The following is a 19786-nucleotide window of genomic DNA, read 5'->3' on the forward strand; positions in this document are numbered from 1 at the left end:
AGAGAGAGAGAGAGGGGGAGGAGAGAGAGAGAGGGGGGAGGGGGAGGAGAGAAAGAGGGGGAGGGGGAGGAGAGAAAGAGGGGAGGGGGAGGAAGAGAGAGAGAGAGAGGGGGGAGGGGGGAGAGGAGAGAAAGAGGGGAGGGGGAGGAAGAGAGAGAGAGAGAGAGAGAGAGAGAGAGAGAGAGAGAGAGAGGAGAGAGAGAGGGGGGGGGGAAAAGAGAGAAGAGCGGGGGGGGGGGGGTGTGAAAGAGAGAGTACGAGAGTGTGAGATACAGAGAAAGAAAATTATCCCAAGCAAGAACAGAACTCACCAGAGAAGCACAATAGAACAAGTATGGGGTGTGGGCGGGGGAAAGGAGATAAATGGTAGGGAAATTGCCTGGGAAGTGGTCCATGGGCAACCAAAGAGGAAGTGCTTTCCCTGCCGCCCCCACCACCGCAACTTTCAGTTTAAAAAAGGAAAATGTGTGTGTGTGTCTGTGGATGCCAACTAAGGGCAGGGTCAAGCCTGGCTATAATGCCACCCATGACAGGACAGCTTGCTGCCATTCATTGTGTGGGCTCATGTGCAAAAAACTATCACTTGGACAAGACACTGGATGGTGAACCACAAGTCAGCAGAGGGGAGAGAAGAACAAGTATGTTTAACAGAGGACCGTACTTTGGATCGCAGTTGCGTTGGGCTAAGTACACCACTCACAACCAGGCAACAGCAGCACCTCAGTGAATCTTAAGACTGCCAGTGACTTATGGCTATGCCAGCCCATTGTTAAACCATCTGAAAAGCACACAATGCCATCTGTCAGAACTACCTGTACAACAGACTTAAAATAAAACAGCAGGGCGACGTAGCTTTGCAATGGTACGGTCCAGTTCACTTACCGAAGTGCCCGGCTCAGCTTCTCGTAGTTCATGGTGGGCTTGTTTTTCCGTTGACCCCACTTCTGGGCGACCAGCTCCGGCTGGTTCAGCTTGAACTCCCCTTCGTCTCCAACCCATGAAATGCAGTCTCGTGCGTCTTTGTCTGTCAGAAGTTCTAGGAGGAACTGCCAGAGTTGGATCTGCCCGTTGTTACCTGAAAGCACAGACAACATACAACTCCTTTTCACACACGTTTCTGCATCAGCGTCAGGTACGTGGTATAAATCAGCTTAGTGCTTTTAGATATGTCGAATTGTTCTTTGAACATGGACAATTAACATCCCAAGGGCATTGAGAGTCAACCGTGTAATGTGGACTGGAGTCACACACACTCCAAGTTCCCTTCCCTGAAGCGCATTTCGTGGTCATTTTTCTGGTGTTTGCCTGTAAGTTGTCAAATTTATTGATTTCAATTTCACAAATTGCCATGGAGGGATTTCAACTCGCTATCTCTGGGCTGCTCGTCAAATACCACAAGCACCTTTTGTAGCATCTCAGCACATCCCAAAGTATTTCACATATAAAGAATTACTTTTATGCTGCAATCATCATTATCTCTAGGAAAACATGGCAGCCATTTTGCACCACATCCCATAAACAGCAAATTAAATGAATGGCCATATAAATCTATCTTTGGTGATATTGGGCGAGAGACGAGTGACGGCCATGTCCCCAAGAGAACCCCTTGCTCTTTTTCAATTAAAGAAAAAAGAACCTGCATTTATATAGCGCCTTTCACAACCTCAGGACGTCCCAAAGCGCTTTACAACCAATGAAGTACTTTTTGAAGTGTAGTCACTGTTGTAGTGTAGGAAACGCGGCAACCAATTGCACACAGCAATGTGATAATGACCAGATAATCTTCCTTTAGTGGTGTTGGGTTGAAGGGTAAATGTTGGCCAGGACTCTGGAGAGAACTCCCCTGCTCTTCTTCGAAATAGTGCCCTGGGGTCTTTTATGACCACCTGAGGGGGCAGACGGGGCACAGGCTATCGCCTGATGGGTCAGCCAATCGGCAAGCACAGGCGGAGGCAGTAATCAAACAACTTTGACCTAATATGGAGTGGTGGGGGGGTATATTTCTACAAGCCATACTATAAACAAAAACAGACTATCCTCCTTGAATCTTAATGTCCACCCAATAGCACGTCTGGAGCCAGGCCCTCATATAAGTCAAAGGAGATTCTTTCAGGAATTACAGGCAGAGCCATTAAAAAAATTCCCAGTGCATTGGTCTACAATTTCATCTGAACATTGAAATATTTTATAAAATGACATGGGCTGCATTCGTCATGTGGGTCAGTGCAAATTTCTTGCCCCGTATTATTGGGATGGATCATTCGTCCATAATGAATTAAATGTTTACATAATACCCATGGACTAGGAGGATCCTGGCCATGAGGGTAGAGATGGTGGGGGAAGAGAAACTGATGGACAAGTTGCCAGATCTCTGCCAATGCCATCCGAGATAACCACCAGGGGTTTGCAAGAGAAACCTAAGGTGACTGTCTCCAAGGAGGTGGCTGGCCCCCCAAGCACAACAACACATGGGAATCCACCATCACACCAGGCTGAAAAGGATCATCTTTTTAAAAGTCTTTTTTGAAATTTAACTTTTCCAACATTTGAGTAAATACATCACGTGGTGTCGAACTGTGCCAGTCTGACCAGGAGATCCAAGCTTCGGTTGGCAGCCTGTGTTGAGTTGTTACTCTTGGCTGGCCCACAGTTCGGTTACTACAACCGACGATAGCAGCTTGGATTACAGGGAGGAAATAGATAAACCAAGGTTTATCTAGTGATCTCTGCTTCAGTGGGCTCGTGCACATGGGTGTTCGATGAGAAGAGAACAGGCTCTCTGCTCCTCCAACCACCCCCCAGGGTAGGATAACCTCCCAACAACCACTCCCTAGACCACCAGTAAAGCACGGCCTCTCGGGCAAGGCAGCAGCCAACAAGTGTCAGCTCCTTCAGCAAAGGGGAGAAAAAAAAGTTAAAGTCAGCATTCTCTTCACAAGTTCTCTGGATCTGCAGCTCAGCTTCATTCAAAAGTAATCAGTTAACCCCGTTCCCAAACTACTGGGTTATCTTGAGGGGGAAGCCCAAGTTTTTGCCAATGTGGCCCACAGATGGGTGGAACCTTGGTGGTCCACGTGTAAAGTTTAAATCCATGCTCCTATAAATTTGCATATACCCCAACCACTAACAGGCCTGATTAAGAATTCATTCACCTTCTTAGGCAGTCCCTCGGAACCGAGGATGACTTGCTTCCACATTAAAAATGAGTTCTCAGGTGACTGATGAGTCCAATGCGGGACCTACAGTCTCTGTCACAGGCGGGGCAGACGGTGGTGGATGGGGCGGGTGGGTGGGGTGCTTGGGTTGACGTGCGCTGCCTGCGCTTGGCTTCCGCTTGCTCCCGGCGAAGAGACTCGAGGTGTTCGGCGCCTTCCCGGATGTTTCTCCTCCACTTTGTGCGGTCTTGGGCCAGGGATTCCCAGGTGTCGGTGGGGATGTTGCACTTTTTCAAGGAGGCTTTGGAGGGTGTCCTTGAAGTATTTCCTCTGCCCACCTGGGGCTCTCTTGCCGGGCCGGAGCTCCGAGTAGAGCGCTCGTTCTGGGAGTCTTGTATGGGGCATGAGGACAATGTGACCCGTCCATCGGAGCTGATTGAGCGTGGTCAAAGCTTCGATGCTGGGGATGTTGGCCTGAGCGAGAACACCGACGTTGGTGCGCCTATCCTGCCAATGGATTTGCAGGATCTTGCAGAGATAGCGTTGGTGGTACCTTTCCTGTGCTTTGAAGTGCCTGCTGTACATGGTCCATGTCTGAGGCATTCAGCAGGGCGGGTATCATTCACTATTGAGGCACCAGTGCCAGGCACAGCCCTGTCCCAAAACTTCAGGCACTAGAAATTCACACAGGACGAACAAACGAATAACAAAATACAAGCCCAGACACGATGGGCCGAATGGCCTCCTTCTGTGCCGTAAATTTCTATTATTCTAGGATGAGTGCAAGGTTGCCTGGGCATTGAGGGCTGGACTGCCAGGCCACGCGGCTGCATGTTAACCCTAGGTGGACACTCGTGTGTTACATCATCTTCACAAATGGGTGCGTCAGTTTGTCACATTAGATTAGCAAAAAACAGGAGCGCACGGAATTGGAGGTAATCTTGTGGGATGTAGGGATAAAGGGTTCGCTCACTGATTAGCGGGAAGTGAAACGTGGTGTTTCCCAAGGATCTGTACTGGGGCCTCAGCTTTTCAGCAGATTTATTAATGGCTTGGATGAAGGAAGAGAGAGTTGTATATCCAAGTTTGCAGGTGACACCAAGTCAGAATGCACAATAAGTTGTGTGGATGGGCGCAGGAAGTTGTAAAGGGACATACGACAGACTAAATGAGTGGGCAAAACTGTGGCTGATGGGAGTTGAATGTGAGGGAGTGCGAGGTTATCCCCTTTGGGTCATTTTCTTAACGGTGAGAGGGATTAAGGTGGCCAAGTACACAAATCACTAAAAGCTAGTGTACAGGTACAAAGCTAATGGAATGTTGGCCTTCATCTCACGGGCAGACTGGCCTTGGAAAGGGTCCAGCGCAGATTCACCAGAATGATACCGGGGCTTAAAGGGTTAAATTTTGAGGACAAGCTGTATAAACTTGGTTTGTATTCCCTTGAGCTTAGATGGTTGAGGGATGAGCCAATCAATGTGTTTAAAATGATAAAGGGATTCGATAGAGTAAATACAGAGAAATTATTTCCTCTGGTGGGGGAAAATCAATAATGACAATCTTAGCGCTTACGCCGTTTAGGAGTGAAATCATTCAGCACTTTTTCCACACAAAGGGCAGTGGAAATCTGGAATTCACACCTCAGAAGTCTATGGATACTGGGTCAATTGACATTTTCAAGACGGAGTAGAATTTCTAAATTTGCCGTTGACACCAAACTTGGGGGTGTGGCAAACAGTGATGATGATTCCAATCGACTGCAACAGGACATAGAAAGGCTAGCAGAATGGGCAGACAAGTGGCAGATGGAATTTAATACAGAGAAGTGTGAGGTGATGCATTTTGGCAGAAGGAACAGGGAGAGGCAATATACACTTAATGGCAGAGTTTTAAAGAGTGTGCAGGGACAGAGGGACCTGGGAGTTAATGTGCATAGGTCCCTGAAGGTGGCGGGACATATCGAGAGAGTGGTTAGCAAAGCATATGGGATCTTGGGCTTCATAAATAGAGGTATTGAGTACAAAAGTAGAGAAGTTATGCTGAACCTTTATAAAGCTCTGGTTAGACCACAACTGGTGTGTATTGTGTCCAGTTCTGGTCACCACACTTTAGGAAGGATGTGAAGGCCCTTGAGAGGGTGCAGAGGAGATTTACCAGAATGGTTCCGGGGATGGAGGATCTTACCTACAAAGGACAGGTTGGAGAAACTGGAATAAAAACAGAAAATGCTGGAAATACTCAGCAGGTCAGGCAGCATCTGTGGAGAGAGAAACAGAGTTAAAGCTTCAGGCCGATGACCTTTCGTCAGAACTGAAACGTTAACTGTTTCTCTCACCACAGATGCTGCCTGACCGGCTGAGTATTTTCAGCTTTTTCTGTTTTTATTTCAGATTTCCAGCATCCGCAGTATTTTGCTTTTGTATTGGAGAAGCTGGGTTTGTTTTCAATAGAGCAAAGGAGGTTGAGGGGTGATTTGATAGAGGTGTACAAGATTATGACGGGTTTGGATAGGCTAGACGGAGAAAGGTTGTTCCCACTAGTTGATGGTACAAGGACTAGGGGACACAGATTTAAGGTTTTGGGCAAGAAATACAGGGGGAATGCGAGGAAAAACTTTTTTACGCAGCGAGTGGTGAGGACCTGGAATTCGCTGCCGACGGAAGTGGTGGAAGCGGACACACTCAATGTTTTCAAGGGGAGACTGGGTAGGCACTTGAGGGAAATAAACTTGCAGGGCTACGGGGATAGAGCGGGGGAATGGGACTGACTGGATTGCTCTGCAGAGAGCTGGCACGGACTCGATGGGCCGAATGGCCTCCTTCTGTGCCGTTGTGACTCTGATAGATTCTGGTTAGGCAAGGGGATCAAGGGATATGGAGAAAAGGCAGGTAAATGGAGTTAAGGTACAGATCAGCCATGATTAAACTGAATGGCGGAACAGGCTCGAGGGGCTGAATAGCTTCCTCCTGTTAGCTCACATTACTCAAGGGTCATCAAAGCAACATTAAAACCCACTCACTGCACTAATCTCTCCTTACCTGTCCTATTCCCAGGTGAACTTCGGTCTTCACCAGAGATCCGAGGAGCACGTGGGACTTTGGTGGACTTGGGCGTTCCGGTGAAGACTTTAATGGTGGTGGGGGTTGCTGGCTGCACGGTTGCAGGAATTATTTGGACAGCTGAAAAGAAAACATTAAGTTTAAGAGAGTTGCGTTAGGCAGCTGGTGCACAGGACCTCACTCGTACTGTGCGTGGCAGCTCACAAAATGATATCCAGAACGTACAGATCTGCATTAGCTCATTATACGGACACCGGTCAATGTACAAGATGCTTAAATTCCAATAGCTCTTTCCCTTTCAGCAGCACAATGCAGAAATTATCGTGTAAAAATTGACAATGTTTGGCACACTTCAAAGAAGAAAAATTTACAAGCACCTTCCAATCTTTCTTCACTAAAGACCAATCAAAGTCTGACTGACCTCAGGCTGCCTTTACTTACAGTAGACTGTGGCCTTAAAGACACAGAACAGCTTAAACACAGGTCCACCTTAGCAGAATAATGTATTGTGCGTGACATGGTAAAACACTTCCGTTACAAACAGCACATCACTCCGAGCAATGGCGCAGGGTATTTTTTGCATAGGATATACAGCACAGAAACAGGCCATTCGGCCCAACCAGTCCATGCCGGTGTTTATGCTCCACTCGAGCCTCCTCCCGTCTTTCCTCCTCTAACTATCAGCATAACCCTCTATTCCCATCTCCCTCATGTGCTTATCTAGCTTTTCCTTAAATGCATCTATACTATTTGCCTCAACTACTCCCTGTGGTAGTGAGTTCCACATTCTCATCACTCACTGGGTAAAGAAGTTTCTTCTGAATTCCCCATTTGATTTCTTGGTGACTATCTTATATGGCTGGCCTCCAGTTTTGCTCACCCCCCCCCCAAACTGCCCTTTCTCTTACCTGTCCGAAAGCTGCTATGATCGAAACATCTGCAATATTAACCTGCTCTCCTGAGCAGGCAGCAAGGACAGACGCCCGGAGCCAACAGGGTCAAACATAGAAGATAGGAGCAAGAGTAGGCCCTTCGGCATCTTGAGCCTGCTCCGCCATTTAATGAGATCATGGCTGATCATCCAAATTCATTACCCTGTCCCTGCATTCTCCCCATATCCCTTGATCCCTTTAGCCTTAAGAAACATATCTAACTACTTCTTGAATATATTTAATGAATTGGCCTCAACTGCCTTCTGTGGTAGAGAATTCCACAGGTTCACCACTCTCTGGGTGAAGAAATTCCTCCTCATCTCTGTCCTAAATGGCTTACCCTTTATCCTTAGACTGTGACCCCTGGTTCTGGACTCCCCCACCATCGGGAACATCCTTCCTGCATCGAGTCTGTCTAGTCCTGTTAGAATTTTATAAGTTTCAATGAGATCCCCTCTCATTCTTCTAAACTCCAGCGAGTACAAGCCCAATCGACACAATCTCTCCTCATAAGTCATTCCTGCCATCCCAAGTATCAGTCTGGTGAATCTTCGCTGCACTCCCTCCATGGCAAGAACATCCTTCCTCAGATAGGCAACCAAAACTGCACACAATACTCAAGGAGTGGTCTCACCAAGGCCCTGTACAACTGCAGCAAGACATCCTTGCTCCTGTACTCAAATCCTCTCGCTACGAAGGCCAACATACCATTTGCCTTCTTAACCGCCTGCTGCACCTGCATGCTTACCTTCAGCGACTGGTGCACAAGGACACCCAGGTCTCGTTGCACTTCCCCTTCTCCCAATCTATTGCCGTTCAGATAATAATCTGCCTTCCTGTTTTTGACACCAAAGTGGATAACCTCACATTTATCCACGTTATACTGAATCTGCCATGCATCTGCCCAATCACCCAACCTGTCCAAATCATACTGGAGTTTCTCAGCATCCTCCTCACAGCACACACGCCCACCCAGCTTTGTGTCGTCTGCAAACTTGGAGATATTACATCTAGTCCCCTCGTCCAGATCATTTATATATATTGTGAATAGCTGGGGTCCTAGCACCGATCCCTGCGGTACCCCACTAGTCACTGCCTGCCACTCGGAAAAAGACCCGTTTATTCCAACTCTTTGCTTCCTGTCTGCCAACCAGTTCTCTATCCAAGTCAGTACCTTACCCCCAATCCCATGTGCTTTAACTTTACACGCTAATCTCTTATGTGGGACCTTATCGAAAGCCTTCTGAAAGTCCAAATACACCAGGGCTGTCATCTTACTGAACTCCACAAATAAACTCTAAAGCCTGCACATCTGCCAATGCACTTTATTATGGTTATGTTTATGTTAATGTATTACAAGACAAATGTATGTTGAATGTTTAAATGTCTTAATCTAAATGTACACTCTCGGGAGCTGCAAGCCTACATTTCGTTGTACTGCACTTGTGCACTAACAATGACAATAAAGTTGATTATGATTATTATTACATCCACTGGTTCTCCCTCATCTATTCTACCAGTTACATCCTCAAAAAATTCCAGTAGATTAGTCAAGCATGATTTACCTTTTGTAAATCCATGTTGACTTTGTCCGACCCTGTCACTGTTTTCCAAGTGCTCTGCTATTACATCTTTTATAATGGACTCTAGCATTTTCCCCACTACCGGGTCCTTCTTTACATATGCATGTTGTGGCCCGATGAGATTATTGAGGCCCGACTGTAATTCTAACTCAGGCCTGAGCGGGAAACCCACCTGGCGTTTAAAAATTGGGGCCACTCTCTGCGTGCCTACTCTATCAAAACTTTCATAATTTTAAAGACCTCTATTAGATCACTAATCTTTTCAAGAGAAAAAAGAGACCCAGCCTGTTCATCCTTTCCCGATAGGTATAACCTCGCAGTTCTGATATCCTTGTTAATCTTCTCTGCACCCTCTCAAGTGCCTCTATATCCTTTTTATAATATGGCGACTAGAACTGTACGCAGTACTCCAAGTGTGGTTTAACCAAGGTTCGATACAAGTTTAGCATAACTTCTCTACTTTTCAATTCTATCCTTCTCGAAATAAACCCTAGTGCTTGGTTTGCTTTTTTTTAAATGGCCTTGTTAACCAGCATCACTACTTTGTGATTTGTGTATTTAAATTCTTATTTTCCAAGTGATATGTGACCTCCTTATTTTTCTTACCAAAAAGGTAATACCTCACATTTATCAGTGTTGAAATTCATTTGCCAATTATATGCCCATTCTGCAAGTTTATTCATGTCCTCCTGTCATTTGTTGCAGTCCTCCTCAGTATTGACTAGCCCCTCCAATTTGGTGTCATCTGCAAATTCAGAAATTGTGTTTTTGATTCCTAAATCTAAATTCTAACTCCTTGTGGTTGCGAGCTTCACATTCGCACCACTCTCTGGGTAAAGAAGTTTCTCCTTAATCCGCTACTGGATTTATTAGTGACTGTCTTATATTCATTTAATTTACACCAAAATTTAAAGATTAAGCTGCAACTTACGATAAAAAAAAAACCAAATCTACTCCTTCAGTTTCAATTACTCAGTCTAAAAAGGACCAAGAATCACCTGCAAGCATCCCACAAGGGGAGGCCCACGGTACTTTAACACAAACTTGCCCATTGCAACTACAATGCGCAACAGACTGAACTAACTACAACAGTGTGAATCCAGCCCAGACTGATGGGATGAAAGCCTCCTCTCGGTGTTGGCGCCCAGGGCTGTGTGTGAAACTAGTCTCGGACAGTCTCAACTCTGTTCCAGGGGGTATAAATAACCACCCCAATTCAATTAAGGGATTGCTGTGACCCATTTCCACACGTCACACAGGGACTGCAGCTTGTGCACAAACACGCTGAGCAATAACCCAAGTCTACATTTCTGGTTTGCATGGTAAAATGGAAGGAGTAATTTAACAGGATCCTCATCACACCAGTAACGCAAAACAAAATGCATACAGCAAGACCTGGACCATATTCAGGCTTGGGCTGATAAGTGGCAAGCAACATTCGTGCCACACAAGTGCCAGGCAATGACCATCCCCAACAAGAGTGTCAAACCTCCATGACATTCAATGGCATTACCATCGCCAAATCCCCCACCATCAACATCCTGGGGGCAGTGGGTGTCACCATCGACCAGACTGGTCCAGCCACATAAATATTGCGGCTACAAGAGCAGGTCAGAGGCTGGGTATTCTGCGGCGAGTGTCTCACCTCCTGACTCCCCAAAGCCTTTCCACCATCTACAAGGCACAGTAAGGAGTGTGATGAAATACTCGCCACTTGCCTGGATGAGTGCAGCTCCAACAACACTCAAGAAGCTCGACACCATCCAGGACAAAGCAGCCCGCTTGATTGGCACCCCATCCAACACCTTCAACATTCACTCCCACCACCACACCGTGGCTGCAGTGTGTACCATCTGCACTGCAGCAACTCGCCAGGGCTTATGTAACAGCACCTCTCAAAGCCGCGACTTGCCCACAGCCCATGAATGAATAAAGACACAAAAATTGGACTTTGTTACTATACCCATGGGCCCAATTACAGGAAGGATTCATTTTATTTTTTTTATTCGTTTTTATGGGATGTGGGCGTCGCTGGCAAGGGCAGCATTTATTGCCCATCCCTAATTGTCCTCGAGGAGGTGGTGGTGAGCCGCCTTCTTGAACCGCTGCAGTCCGTGTGGTGAAGGTACTGGATGGTGTCGAGCTTCTTGAGTGTTGTTGGAGCTGCACTCATCCAGGCAAGTGGAGAGTATTCCATCACACTCCTTACTTGTGCCTTGTAGATGGTAGAAAGGCTTTGGGGAGTCAGGAGGCGAGACACTCGCTGCAGAATACCTAGCCTCTGATCTGCTCTTGTTGCCACAGTATTTATGTGGCTGGACCAGTTAAGTTTCTGGTCAATGGTGACCCCCAGGATGTTGATGGTAGGAGAATTTGGTGATGGTAATGCCATTGAATGTCAAGGGGCAGTGTTTAGACTCTCGCTTGTTGGAGATAGTCATTGCCTGACACTTAAAATACTACCTGCCACTTATCAGCCCAATCCTGAACGTCGTCCAGGGCTTGTTGCATGCGAGCATGGGCTGCTTCATTATCTGAGGAGTTGTGAATAGCTCTGAACACTGCAGTCATCAGCGAACATCCCCATTTCTGACCTTATGTCATCGATGAAGCAGCTGAAGATAGTTGGGCATGCAAAATGTAGTCTCCAAAACACTTAGAAATCTCACGTTAAAAACACACTGCAGACTTAAAGTGCGACTCAGATACAGGGTGGATAAAGGGGAACCAGTGGATGTAGTGTATCTTGACTTCCAAAAGGCATTTGACAAGGTTCCACACAAAAGATTACTGATCAAGATAAAAAAAAAAATCACAGGATTGGGGGTCATATACTGGCATGGGTGGAAGATTGGCTATCTAACAGAAAACAAAGAGTTGGGATAAATGGTTCATTCTCAGGATGGGATAAATGGTTCATTCTCAGGATAGCAATCAGTAACTAGTGGTGTTCCGCAGGGGTCAGTGCTGGGACCCCAACTCTTTACAATCTATATTAACGATTTGGAGGAAGGGACCGAGTGCAACGTATCCAAGTTTGCCGACGATACAAAGATGGGAGGGAAAGCAGTGAGTGAGGAGGACATAAAAAACCTGCAAAAGGACATAGACAGGCTAAGTGAGTGGGCAGAGATTTGGCAGATGCAATATAATGTTGGAAAGTGTGAGGTTATGCACTTTGGCAGAAAAAAAATCAAAGAGCAAGTTATTATCTAAATGGAGAGAAACTGCAAAGTGCTACATTACAAAAGGATCTGGGGGTCCTGGTGCATGAAACACAAAAAGTTAGTATGCAGGTGCAGCAGGAAGGCCAATGGAATCTTGGCTTTTATTGCAAGGGGGATGGAGTATAAAAACAGGGAAGTCTTGCTGCAGTTATACAGGGTATTGGTGAGGCCACACCTGGAATACTGCGTGCAGTTTTGGTTTCCATATTTAAGAAAAGATATACTTGCTCTCGAGGTGGTTCAGAGAAGGTTCACTCGGTTGATTCCAGAGATGAGGGGGTTGACGTATGAGGAAAGCTTGAGTAGGTTGGGACTCTACTCATTGGAGTTCAGAAGAATGAGAGGCGATCTTATCGAAACATGTAAGATTGTGAGGGGGCTTGATCGGGTGGATGCGGTGAGGATGTTTCCACTGATGGGGGAGACTAGAACTAGGGGGCATAATCTTAGAATAAGGGGCTGCTCTTTCAAAACTGAGATGAGGAGAAACTTCCTCACTCAGAGGGTAGTAAATCTATGGAATTTGCTACCCGAGAGCTGTGGAAGCTGCAACATTAAATAAATTTAAAACAGAGATAGACAGTTTCCTAGCAGATAAGGGAATTAAGGGTTACGGGGAAGAGGGCAGGGAAGTGGACGTGAGTCTAGATTCGGATCAGCCATGATCCTATTGAATGGTGGAACAGGCCCGACGGGCTGTATGACCTACTCCTGCTCCTACTTCTTATGTAACAAATCACTTGTCCATCAATAACTCAGCAAAACTCAAAGCCTTACTGAGAGAGTGATTAACGTGGCAAAATCAACATGGAACCATTGCAAAACTTGGCTGTTTATTGGCGAAATAAATTAGTTAAAAAAAGTAAAACAAACAACAGCTACACAACATCGATTCTCTTGCTAATTCAGAAAGATGTCTTGAGGCATGTACTCACATTGGTCAATGGTAACAGTCGCTATTTCACCCGTGTGCTCCTGGCTTGCCAACACATCTGTAGGGGAGGAACAGGCTTCATTCATTCACTGACCAAAGCATTTTAATCCTATTCTATAGAAATGTCTGCTCACCTACCTCACTACACCAGCAAATACAAATTGAAATTCTGTCATGGGCACAGCATTTTATTCGACCAGTGAAAGTGTTCGCTTCAATCACAGGTCTGTGCTGAGTTAAGTGCTCAGCGGGAGCAATTGGGATGCTAGAAGTAGGCTCACCACCCCGAATATGGGTATGTATTAGGTGCGGCTTGCAGGGGTATTGGAGGTGGAAAAACCAGCCGTAGTCACGGGAAAGGGAAACCACACACACACTTTTTTGATACTCATATATTCGACCGCACCTCCCAAGCCTGTGACCTTCACCACCTAGGACAAGGGCAGCAGGCGCACGGGAACACCACCACCTCCAAGTTCCCCTCCAAGTAACACACCATCCTGACTCGGAAGTATATCGCCGATCCTTCATTGTCGCTGGGTCAAAATCCTGGAACACCCTCCCCAACAGCACTGTGGGAGCACCTTTACCACACGGACTGCAGCGGTTCAAGGCGGCGGCTCACCACCACCTTCTCAAGGGCAATTAGGGATGGGCAATAAATGCTGGCCTTGTCAGCAACGCCCACGTCCCAAGAAATATATTCCATGTGCCTGGCAAGGGCAGGATTAGCGGTGTTGCCATCCACAGAGAATAGTCAGTCCACAAGATGCTGTCGGGGCTACAGTAGGGAGAGCTCCAGTATCCAGCGTGTTTGTGGCCACTGGGCAAGGACAGGGTCAGGCTCTGCTGCAAGACCCAAAGTTGAAAAGCCCGCATGGCCTCTGACACTTTGAGGAGCTCCTGTACTGGCCTCTAATATGAGAAAGAGGGTAAAAATGACGATGGAAAAGTAAATGGTAGGAAAGTGGAGGAGAGGCAAGAAAAAAATATAAATCAAAAAGAGGACAAAAATAGAAAGTGAACAAAATTCCTAATTGAATGGCAAGAAACTGGAGACAAACGTGGAGGGAAACCATGTTCATGGCTAAAAGCAGGCCAGGGACAGCTAATTTGGGGCCTGTGTCGGTTTGATTACAGGTAACATAATCTGACGATCTTCGAATGAAAGTTTAATGATTAAAATTCTAATCTTCATCCAGCTAAGAACACACATTACATTGAGATTTACTCACACTTCCTAAGCAATTCCAAGTGGCTCCAAAGAATTTCTCCCTTTGGTACTCTCTGTAGGAAATCCTCCTGGCTAAGGGAACACAGGTCTTTGCCCAGAATGCCTAGATCCTTCACGTCCACATCAATCATGGCAAACTCCTTCATTACCCACACGGCCCAATGCAACACCTGGTCCACTGACCATTGAATTGGATCTAAAGCGCGAAAATATAGACATACAACCAGATGAAACCCATGCGAAGAGCATCAGTTCTGTGAATATTCTATTTAAATGCACAGCTTTTGAGAGTTTCTTTGTACACAATCTCGGCTACTTTTAACACAGCTCGGAGTACGGCCAACATGAACTGTAAGATATTTTGAAAATGTAATTGTTGAAAGCTTTGCTGGGGAGGGGAGATGCAGGGCGGAAGAGGAGAGCTCAGATGAAGCTTTACATACACTAGGGGAAGAGAAAAAATGTTATTCTTAAACCAGCCAGGTAGAAACATCGACTTCAGTGGTCACAAGGAGCAAAGACGCTCTCTGTAACTCGTCTGAATACAAAAAGAGGTTACAGCAGTAACACCGTACGTAGTCCTCAATTCAGTCAGTGTGACAGAACTGGTCTTTGCCCAGAACTGCAGACAAATGCATGAATGATTTCCTCCCCATACAAGCGACCTCCTGCCCAAAGAGACATCCCAGTTTCAGAGTAAATCCAACACTACACAGGGTCAATAATTGGGTGGGGGGGGGGGGGGGTGGGTGCAGAGCTTACTGCAGTGACTTCTCAGCTAGTTGATGCAGCATCTATCACGTCACTCTGATTAGAAAGCAACGGTTAGCAAGTCATTTACAAGTCTTGGTAAAGTCAGTATTTTTGGTGGCAAGCTGCTGTTCTGCCCTGGACTATTAACATCGTGTCACTTTATCTCCCTGGTTTGAACAACATGGGGTTAGAAATGATGTTTATGGTCAGAGACTGGAGACAGAACGGGATCACAGGCTAAATTTCCACCATTATAGCCCAGACACGGGCCCTGTGACACTTGGAGAGGCAGATCATGTTAGAAGACCTCGAGGACAGGCAGCTGAGTCACACTGGAAATAAATTGCTAAAACTCCGACAGGACTTTTTGGAAAGAGAAGTAGACCAAACAAGCATTTTCTAAATTGGTATTCTGGCTTTTATTCCCGTTTCTTCCCCTGCCAAGCGGTTGACTCATTGCTGGTGTAGGGCTCTCTGCGTCAGTCAGCATTTGACTGGCCGTTATTTGTGTACCTCAAGCTGCGAGTGCCAACAGACTACTCGACTATGAGCGGCAGTATATCACAGCTTGATCGCGTCCTTAAATGCATTTCCAGCGGCAGTTGCTGGCTAGCGAGTGGAACCGAGAATCCGTGGATATGTTCTGGTTCTAACCCAGGGCAATGAGACCAACTGAAGAATTTTAACCCTGGTTAAGATTAGCCAGCTCAGTAAACAACTTTGAGGGTGGGTGGGGGGGGGGGGGGGGGGTTGGGAGATGGAACAATATTTCAATATAATACTTCAGTCAAACAGCGTAGCACCTTTAAACACTAATGCACTCTGGCTGAGTGCCAGGATATGGGTGTGTGTTGTACTTCCCACCAGACATTGAGCCCCTGACCTCAACTATGATGTGATACAGTAGCAAGCAAAAGATGGGTGCTTTCTCACAGAGAAAGGTTAAAATTGGGAGTCAGTTAGTCCTATTTCTATTTCAATTTTATTTGTCACATAACCAAATACAGCAAGTGAAATCCAGTCAGTGAAATGCTTTTTTCTTAACGAGCCGAGCGCACCAAAGAACGCTTAGCTGCCTGGTACGCACAGAGCCCGCAAGGACAGCAGCCTGAGGCGATGGCAAGAGAACAGATTGCCAACCCATTCCTTTGGCTAGGAGAACACCATGAATTTGGGGAGGGGAGGGAGGGAGGATAGGAAGAGAAATCTAGCAATGGTGGTTGAAGATACCTCCAGAAATCAGTTGACTTACTAGCTGCGTCTTGCAAATCATTTATAGTCAGTTAGTATTCGATGTTTTACTATGTTAAAGGTGCTATGTAAATTCAAGTTTGTTGTTACTGTAGTCTTCTGTTCTAAGTTTTTAAATGACGAACATTGCCCAGAACAAATCGAAGTGAATGTAAAGACATTGTCTGCTAGTTGCAAGGTCTTGCTTTAAAGGAGTCTGGACAGTCTCAGGCCTGGACCACAACATGAAACTACCTCCGAATTACCAATCTCATTCAGAGAAGCCACTGTATAGTTGGAAATGAAAAAAATTGTCAAACTAGTACATTAGGAGGGGCTTTTGTGAGGATGGGGATGAGGTATACTGTTGGGGCAGAATAAAGGGAGCTTTACTGTGCGAGTATCAGGATCGGAGAGTGCTTGAATTGGACACTGGAGGCCCAAAAACAGAAAGCTTTCCATTCCCCAGCAACCAACGTTCCCTCACCTTGATCAGTACAACATTCAAAAAAACAAAAAACGCTGCCCACTTATACATCTCACAGGAATTGTCCAGAGGGAGTGCAGCGAAGATTCACCAGACTGATACCTGGGATGGCAGGAATGACGTATGAGGAGAGATTGGGCTTATACTCGCTGGAGTTTAGAAGAATGAGAGGGGATCTCATTGAAACTTATAAAATTCTAACAGGACTAGACAGACTAGATGCAGGAAGGATGTTCCCGATGGCGGGGGAGTCCAGAACCAGGGGTCACAGTCTAAAGATAAGGGGTAAGCCATTTAGGACAGAGATGAGGAGGAATTTCTTCACCCAGAGAGCGGTGAACCTGTGGAATTCTCTACCACAGAAGGCAGTGGAGGCCAATTCATTAAATATATTCAAGAAGGAGCTGGATATATTTCTTAAGGCTAAAGGGATCAAGGGATATGGGGAGAAGGCAGGGACAGGGTACTGAGTTTGGATGATCAGCCATGATCTCATTGAATGGTGGAGCAGGCTCGAGGGGCCGAATGGCCTACTCCTGCTCCTATCTTCTATGTTTCTATGAATTCACTACCACATGGAGTGGTTGAGGCGAATAGTATAGATGCATTTCAGGGGAAGCTAACGAAGTACACGAGGGAGAAAGGAATATGCTGATGGGGTTAGAGGAGAGGTTGGGAGGAGGCTCGTGTGGAGCATAAATGTCAGCATGGACCAGTTGGGCCGAATGGCCCGTTTCGATGCTGTACTTTCTATGTAAAGCCAGTTGCGTACCATATGGTATTCCGAGATGCTCCTGCTCTTTCCGATAACCCTCGAGGGCAGCAGCCCACCGCGTCACTTGCTCAGACGTCTCGTCTGGTATTGCCGTCAGCTGCTTTGAGCCGTCCAACGTTATCACTTGTGTTTCCTCCACAAGCTGGGCCTCAGCACCCACCTGATGCGCTGCATCGGGGTCGATCACCACCTCGACAGTTTCAACCGGCTTCACGATCTCCAAGATGTTCAGTTTCGGTTCCACTCCTGCTAAAAGTAGCAACGTTTAAACAGAAGTAATTGGAGCAGGCACGGTGCCCCTCCCAGTCAACAAGGTAGGCGCGCGAACAGCAGCCAAGCTACAAGGCGACATTAATAAACTCGCAGAATGGGCGTGTAATTGGCAAATGAACGTCAATATAGACAAGTGTGAGGTGGTGCATTTTAATTGGAAGAATAAGGAGGCCGCATACCTCTTTGGAAAATAAGAGTCAAAATGGGGTAGAGGAGCAAAGGGATCTGGGGTACAGATAGACAAATCACTAAAAGCAGCAACACAGGTTAATAAGGCCATTAAAAAAAGCAAACCAAGCACTAGGGATCATTTCTAGAGAGATAGATTAAACTGGTATAGAACCTTGGTTGGATCACACTTGGAGTACGGTGAACAGTTCTGGTCTCCATATTATAAAAAGGATATAGAGGCACTGGAGAAGGGGCAAAACATTTTACAAGGATGATACCAGAACTGAGAGGTTATACATATCAGGAAAGATTCTCTCGAAATGAGAAGGCTGACGGGTGACCTGATTTTAAAATTATGAAAGGGTTTGATAGGGTAGATGTAGAGAAGATGTTTCCACTTGTGGGGGAGATCAGAACTAGGGGCCATCAATATAAGATAGGCACTAATAAATCCAATCGGGAATTCAGGAGAAACTTCTTTACTCAGAGAGTGGTGAGAATGTGGAACTCGCTACCACAGGGAGTAGTTGAGGCAAATAGCATCGATGCTTTTAAAGGGAAGCTAGATAAACACATGAAGGAGAAAGGAATAGACGGATATGTTGATAGGGTGAGATGAAGAGGGTGGGAGGAGGCTCATGTGGAGCATAAACGCCGGCATGGACTGGTTTCGCCGAACTCCCCGTTTTTGTGATGTATATCCTGCATAATTCTATGTAAGTGAACAGTAGCTTCAACCCAGGCAAGCTCCAGGCTCAGGCTAAGCTAACTGATCTCACTGGGGGTATTCCGTAGGGGCATTACTATTGCCTTAATACTCCTGGACGAGGCAGGAAAGAAAGACTTGCATTTATACAGTGCTTTTCATGACCACCTAATGTCCCAAAGTGCTTTACAGACAATGAAGTACTTTGTGAAGTGCAGTTACTGTTGTAATGTAGGAAACGCAGCAGCCAATTTTGAGCACAGCAAGCTCCCACAAACAGCAATGTGATAACGACCAGATAATCTGTTTTTTTTTTTTTTTAAATAAAACGTGATTTGATTGAGGGATTAATATTGGCCAGGACACTCACTATTTCTTCTTTAAAATAGAGCCGTAGGATCTTTTACGCCCACCTGAGAGCAGACAGGGCCTTGGTTTAACGTCTCAACCGAAAGACAGCACCTCCGACAGTGCAGCACTCCCTCGGTAGTGCTGCACTGGAGTGTCAGCCTAGATTTTTGTGCTCAAGTCTCTGGAGCAGGAGAATAAATACATGGTGATTGGAAAACAAAGTCACAGCCTGCAGGGAAAGTCTGCAAACACTGGAAAGCTGCTTTTAACATCTGTGTTAGCGGCGCCGGTTCTTTTGGGTCTTCCTGGCAGCCAGCCTGGACAAACCCAGCAAGTTTAGTTTGGGGCTGTCGCCAGCAGCGACACCTGTACCCCATTTACACGGGATAATGACGCGATTCTGATCACGCTCCTCAGGCAGTTACGCTCCAGATAGCTGGAGGGGGGGGGGGGGGCGGTGACGAGGAGGTAAAGAGAAAAAAATAAATAAAAAGGAAAACACGATCTGGGAAGATGCCAATAAATTTCTGATTAGGTTCCTTACAATCAGCCTGGTTAGGTCATGTTCCTTGAATAGGAAAAATATGTCTGTTCTTGGGCCTTGAACACAGCATGCAATGCGAGGACAAGCTGTACCAAGATCTAGATCAAGCTTACCTTGTCTGGAAATGACTTCTACACTGAGTTGAACAGTGCCATCAGTTTTCACGCCCTGGTCAAATAAACTGCGGTTAGGATCCAGCTGGAACAGAAGATAGACAAAACATTATTAGATGCAAAGGTTATGCTAAGTTGAATTCATTAGATGGGATAGTACTGTAAAAAGACTTGCATTTCTATAGTGCCTTTCACGACCACTGGACGTCCCAAAGTGCTTTACAGCCAATGAAGTACTTTTTGAAGTGCAGTCACTGGG

General features: G+C 46.2%; 1 protein-coding gene across 9 annotated transcripts in view; it reads right to left on the bottom strand.

Moving 5' to 3' along the window:
- Positions 1-19786, bottom strand: part of gabpa (GA binding protein transcription factor subunit alpha) — a 384408-nt gene that overhangs the window by 337824 nt on the left and 26798 nt on the right. For 7 of the 9 annotated variants that reach the window (XM_086007248.1, XM_086007246.1, XM_086007249.1 and 4 more), the window contains 6 exons: positions 19528-19612; positions 17367-17618; positions 14126-14320; positions 12892-12948; positions 6194-6334; positions 883-1075 (listed from right to left, as the gene is read on the bottom strand). In XM_086007248.1, the coding sequence (XP_085863374.1) occupies positions 883-1075; positions 6194-6334; positions 12892-12948; positions 14126-14320; positions 17367-17618; positions 19528-19612 (923 nt within the window). The remainder of the gene's footprint in view (positions 1-882; positions 1076-6193; positions 6335-12891; positions 12949-14125; positions 14321-17366; positions 17619-19527; positions 19613-19786) is intronic. The other 2 variants (XM_086007250.1, XM_086007252.1) reach the window with 2 other exon arrangements.

This window comes from Somniosus microcephalus, chromosome 14 (genome assembly GCF_052327205.1).
Source record: "Somniosus microcephalus isolate GS21.2 chromosome 14, FLI_Smic_1.0, whole genome shotgun sequence".
In the NCBI taxonomy this organism is placed as follows: domain Eukaryota; kingdom Metazoa; phylum Chordata; class Chondrichthyes; order Squaliformes; family Somniosidae; genus Somniosus; species Somniosus microcephalus.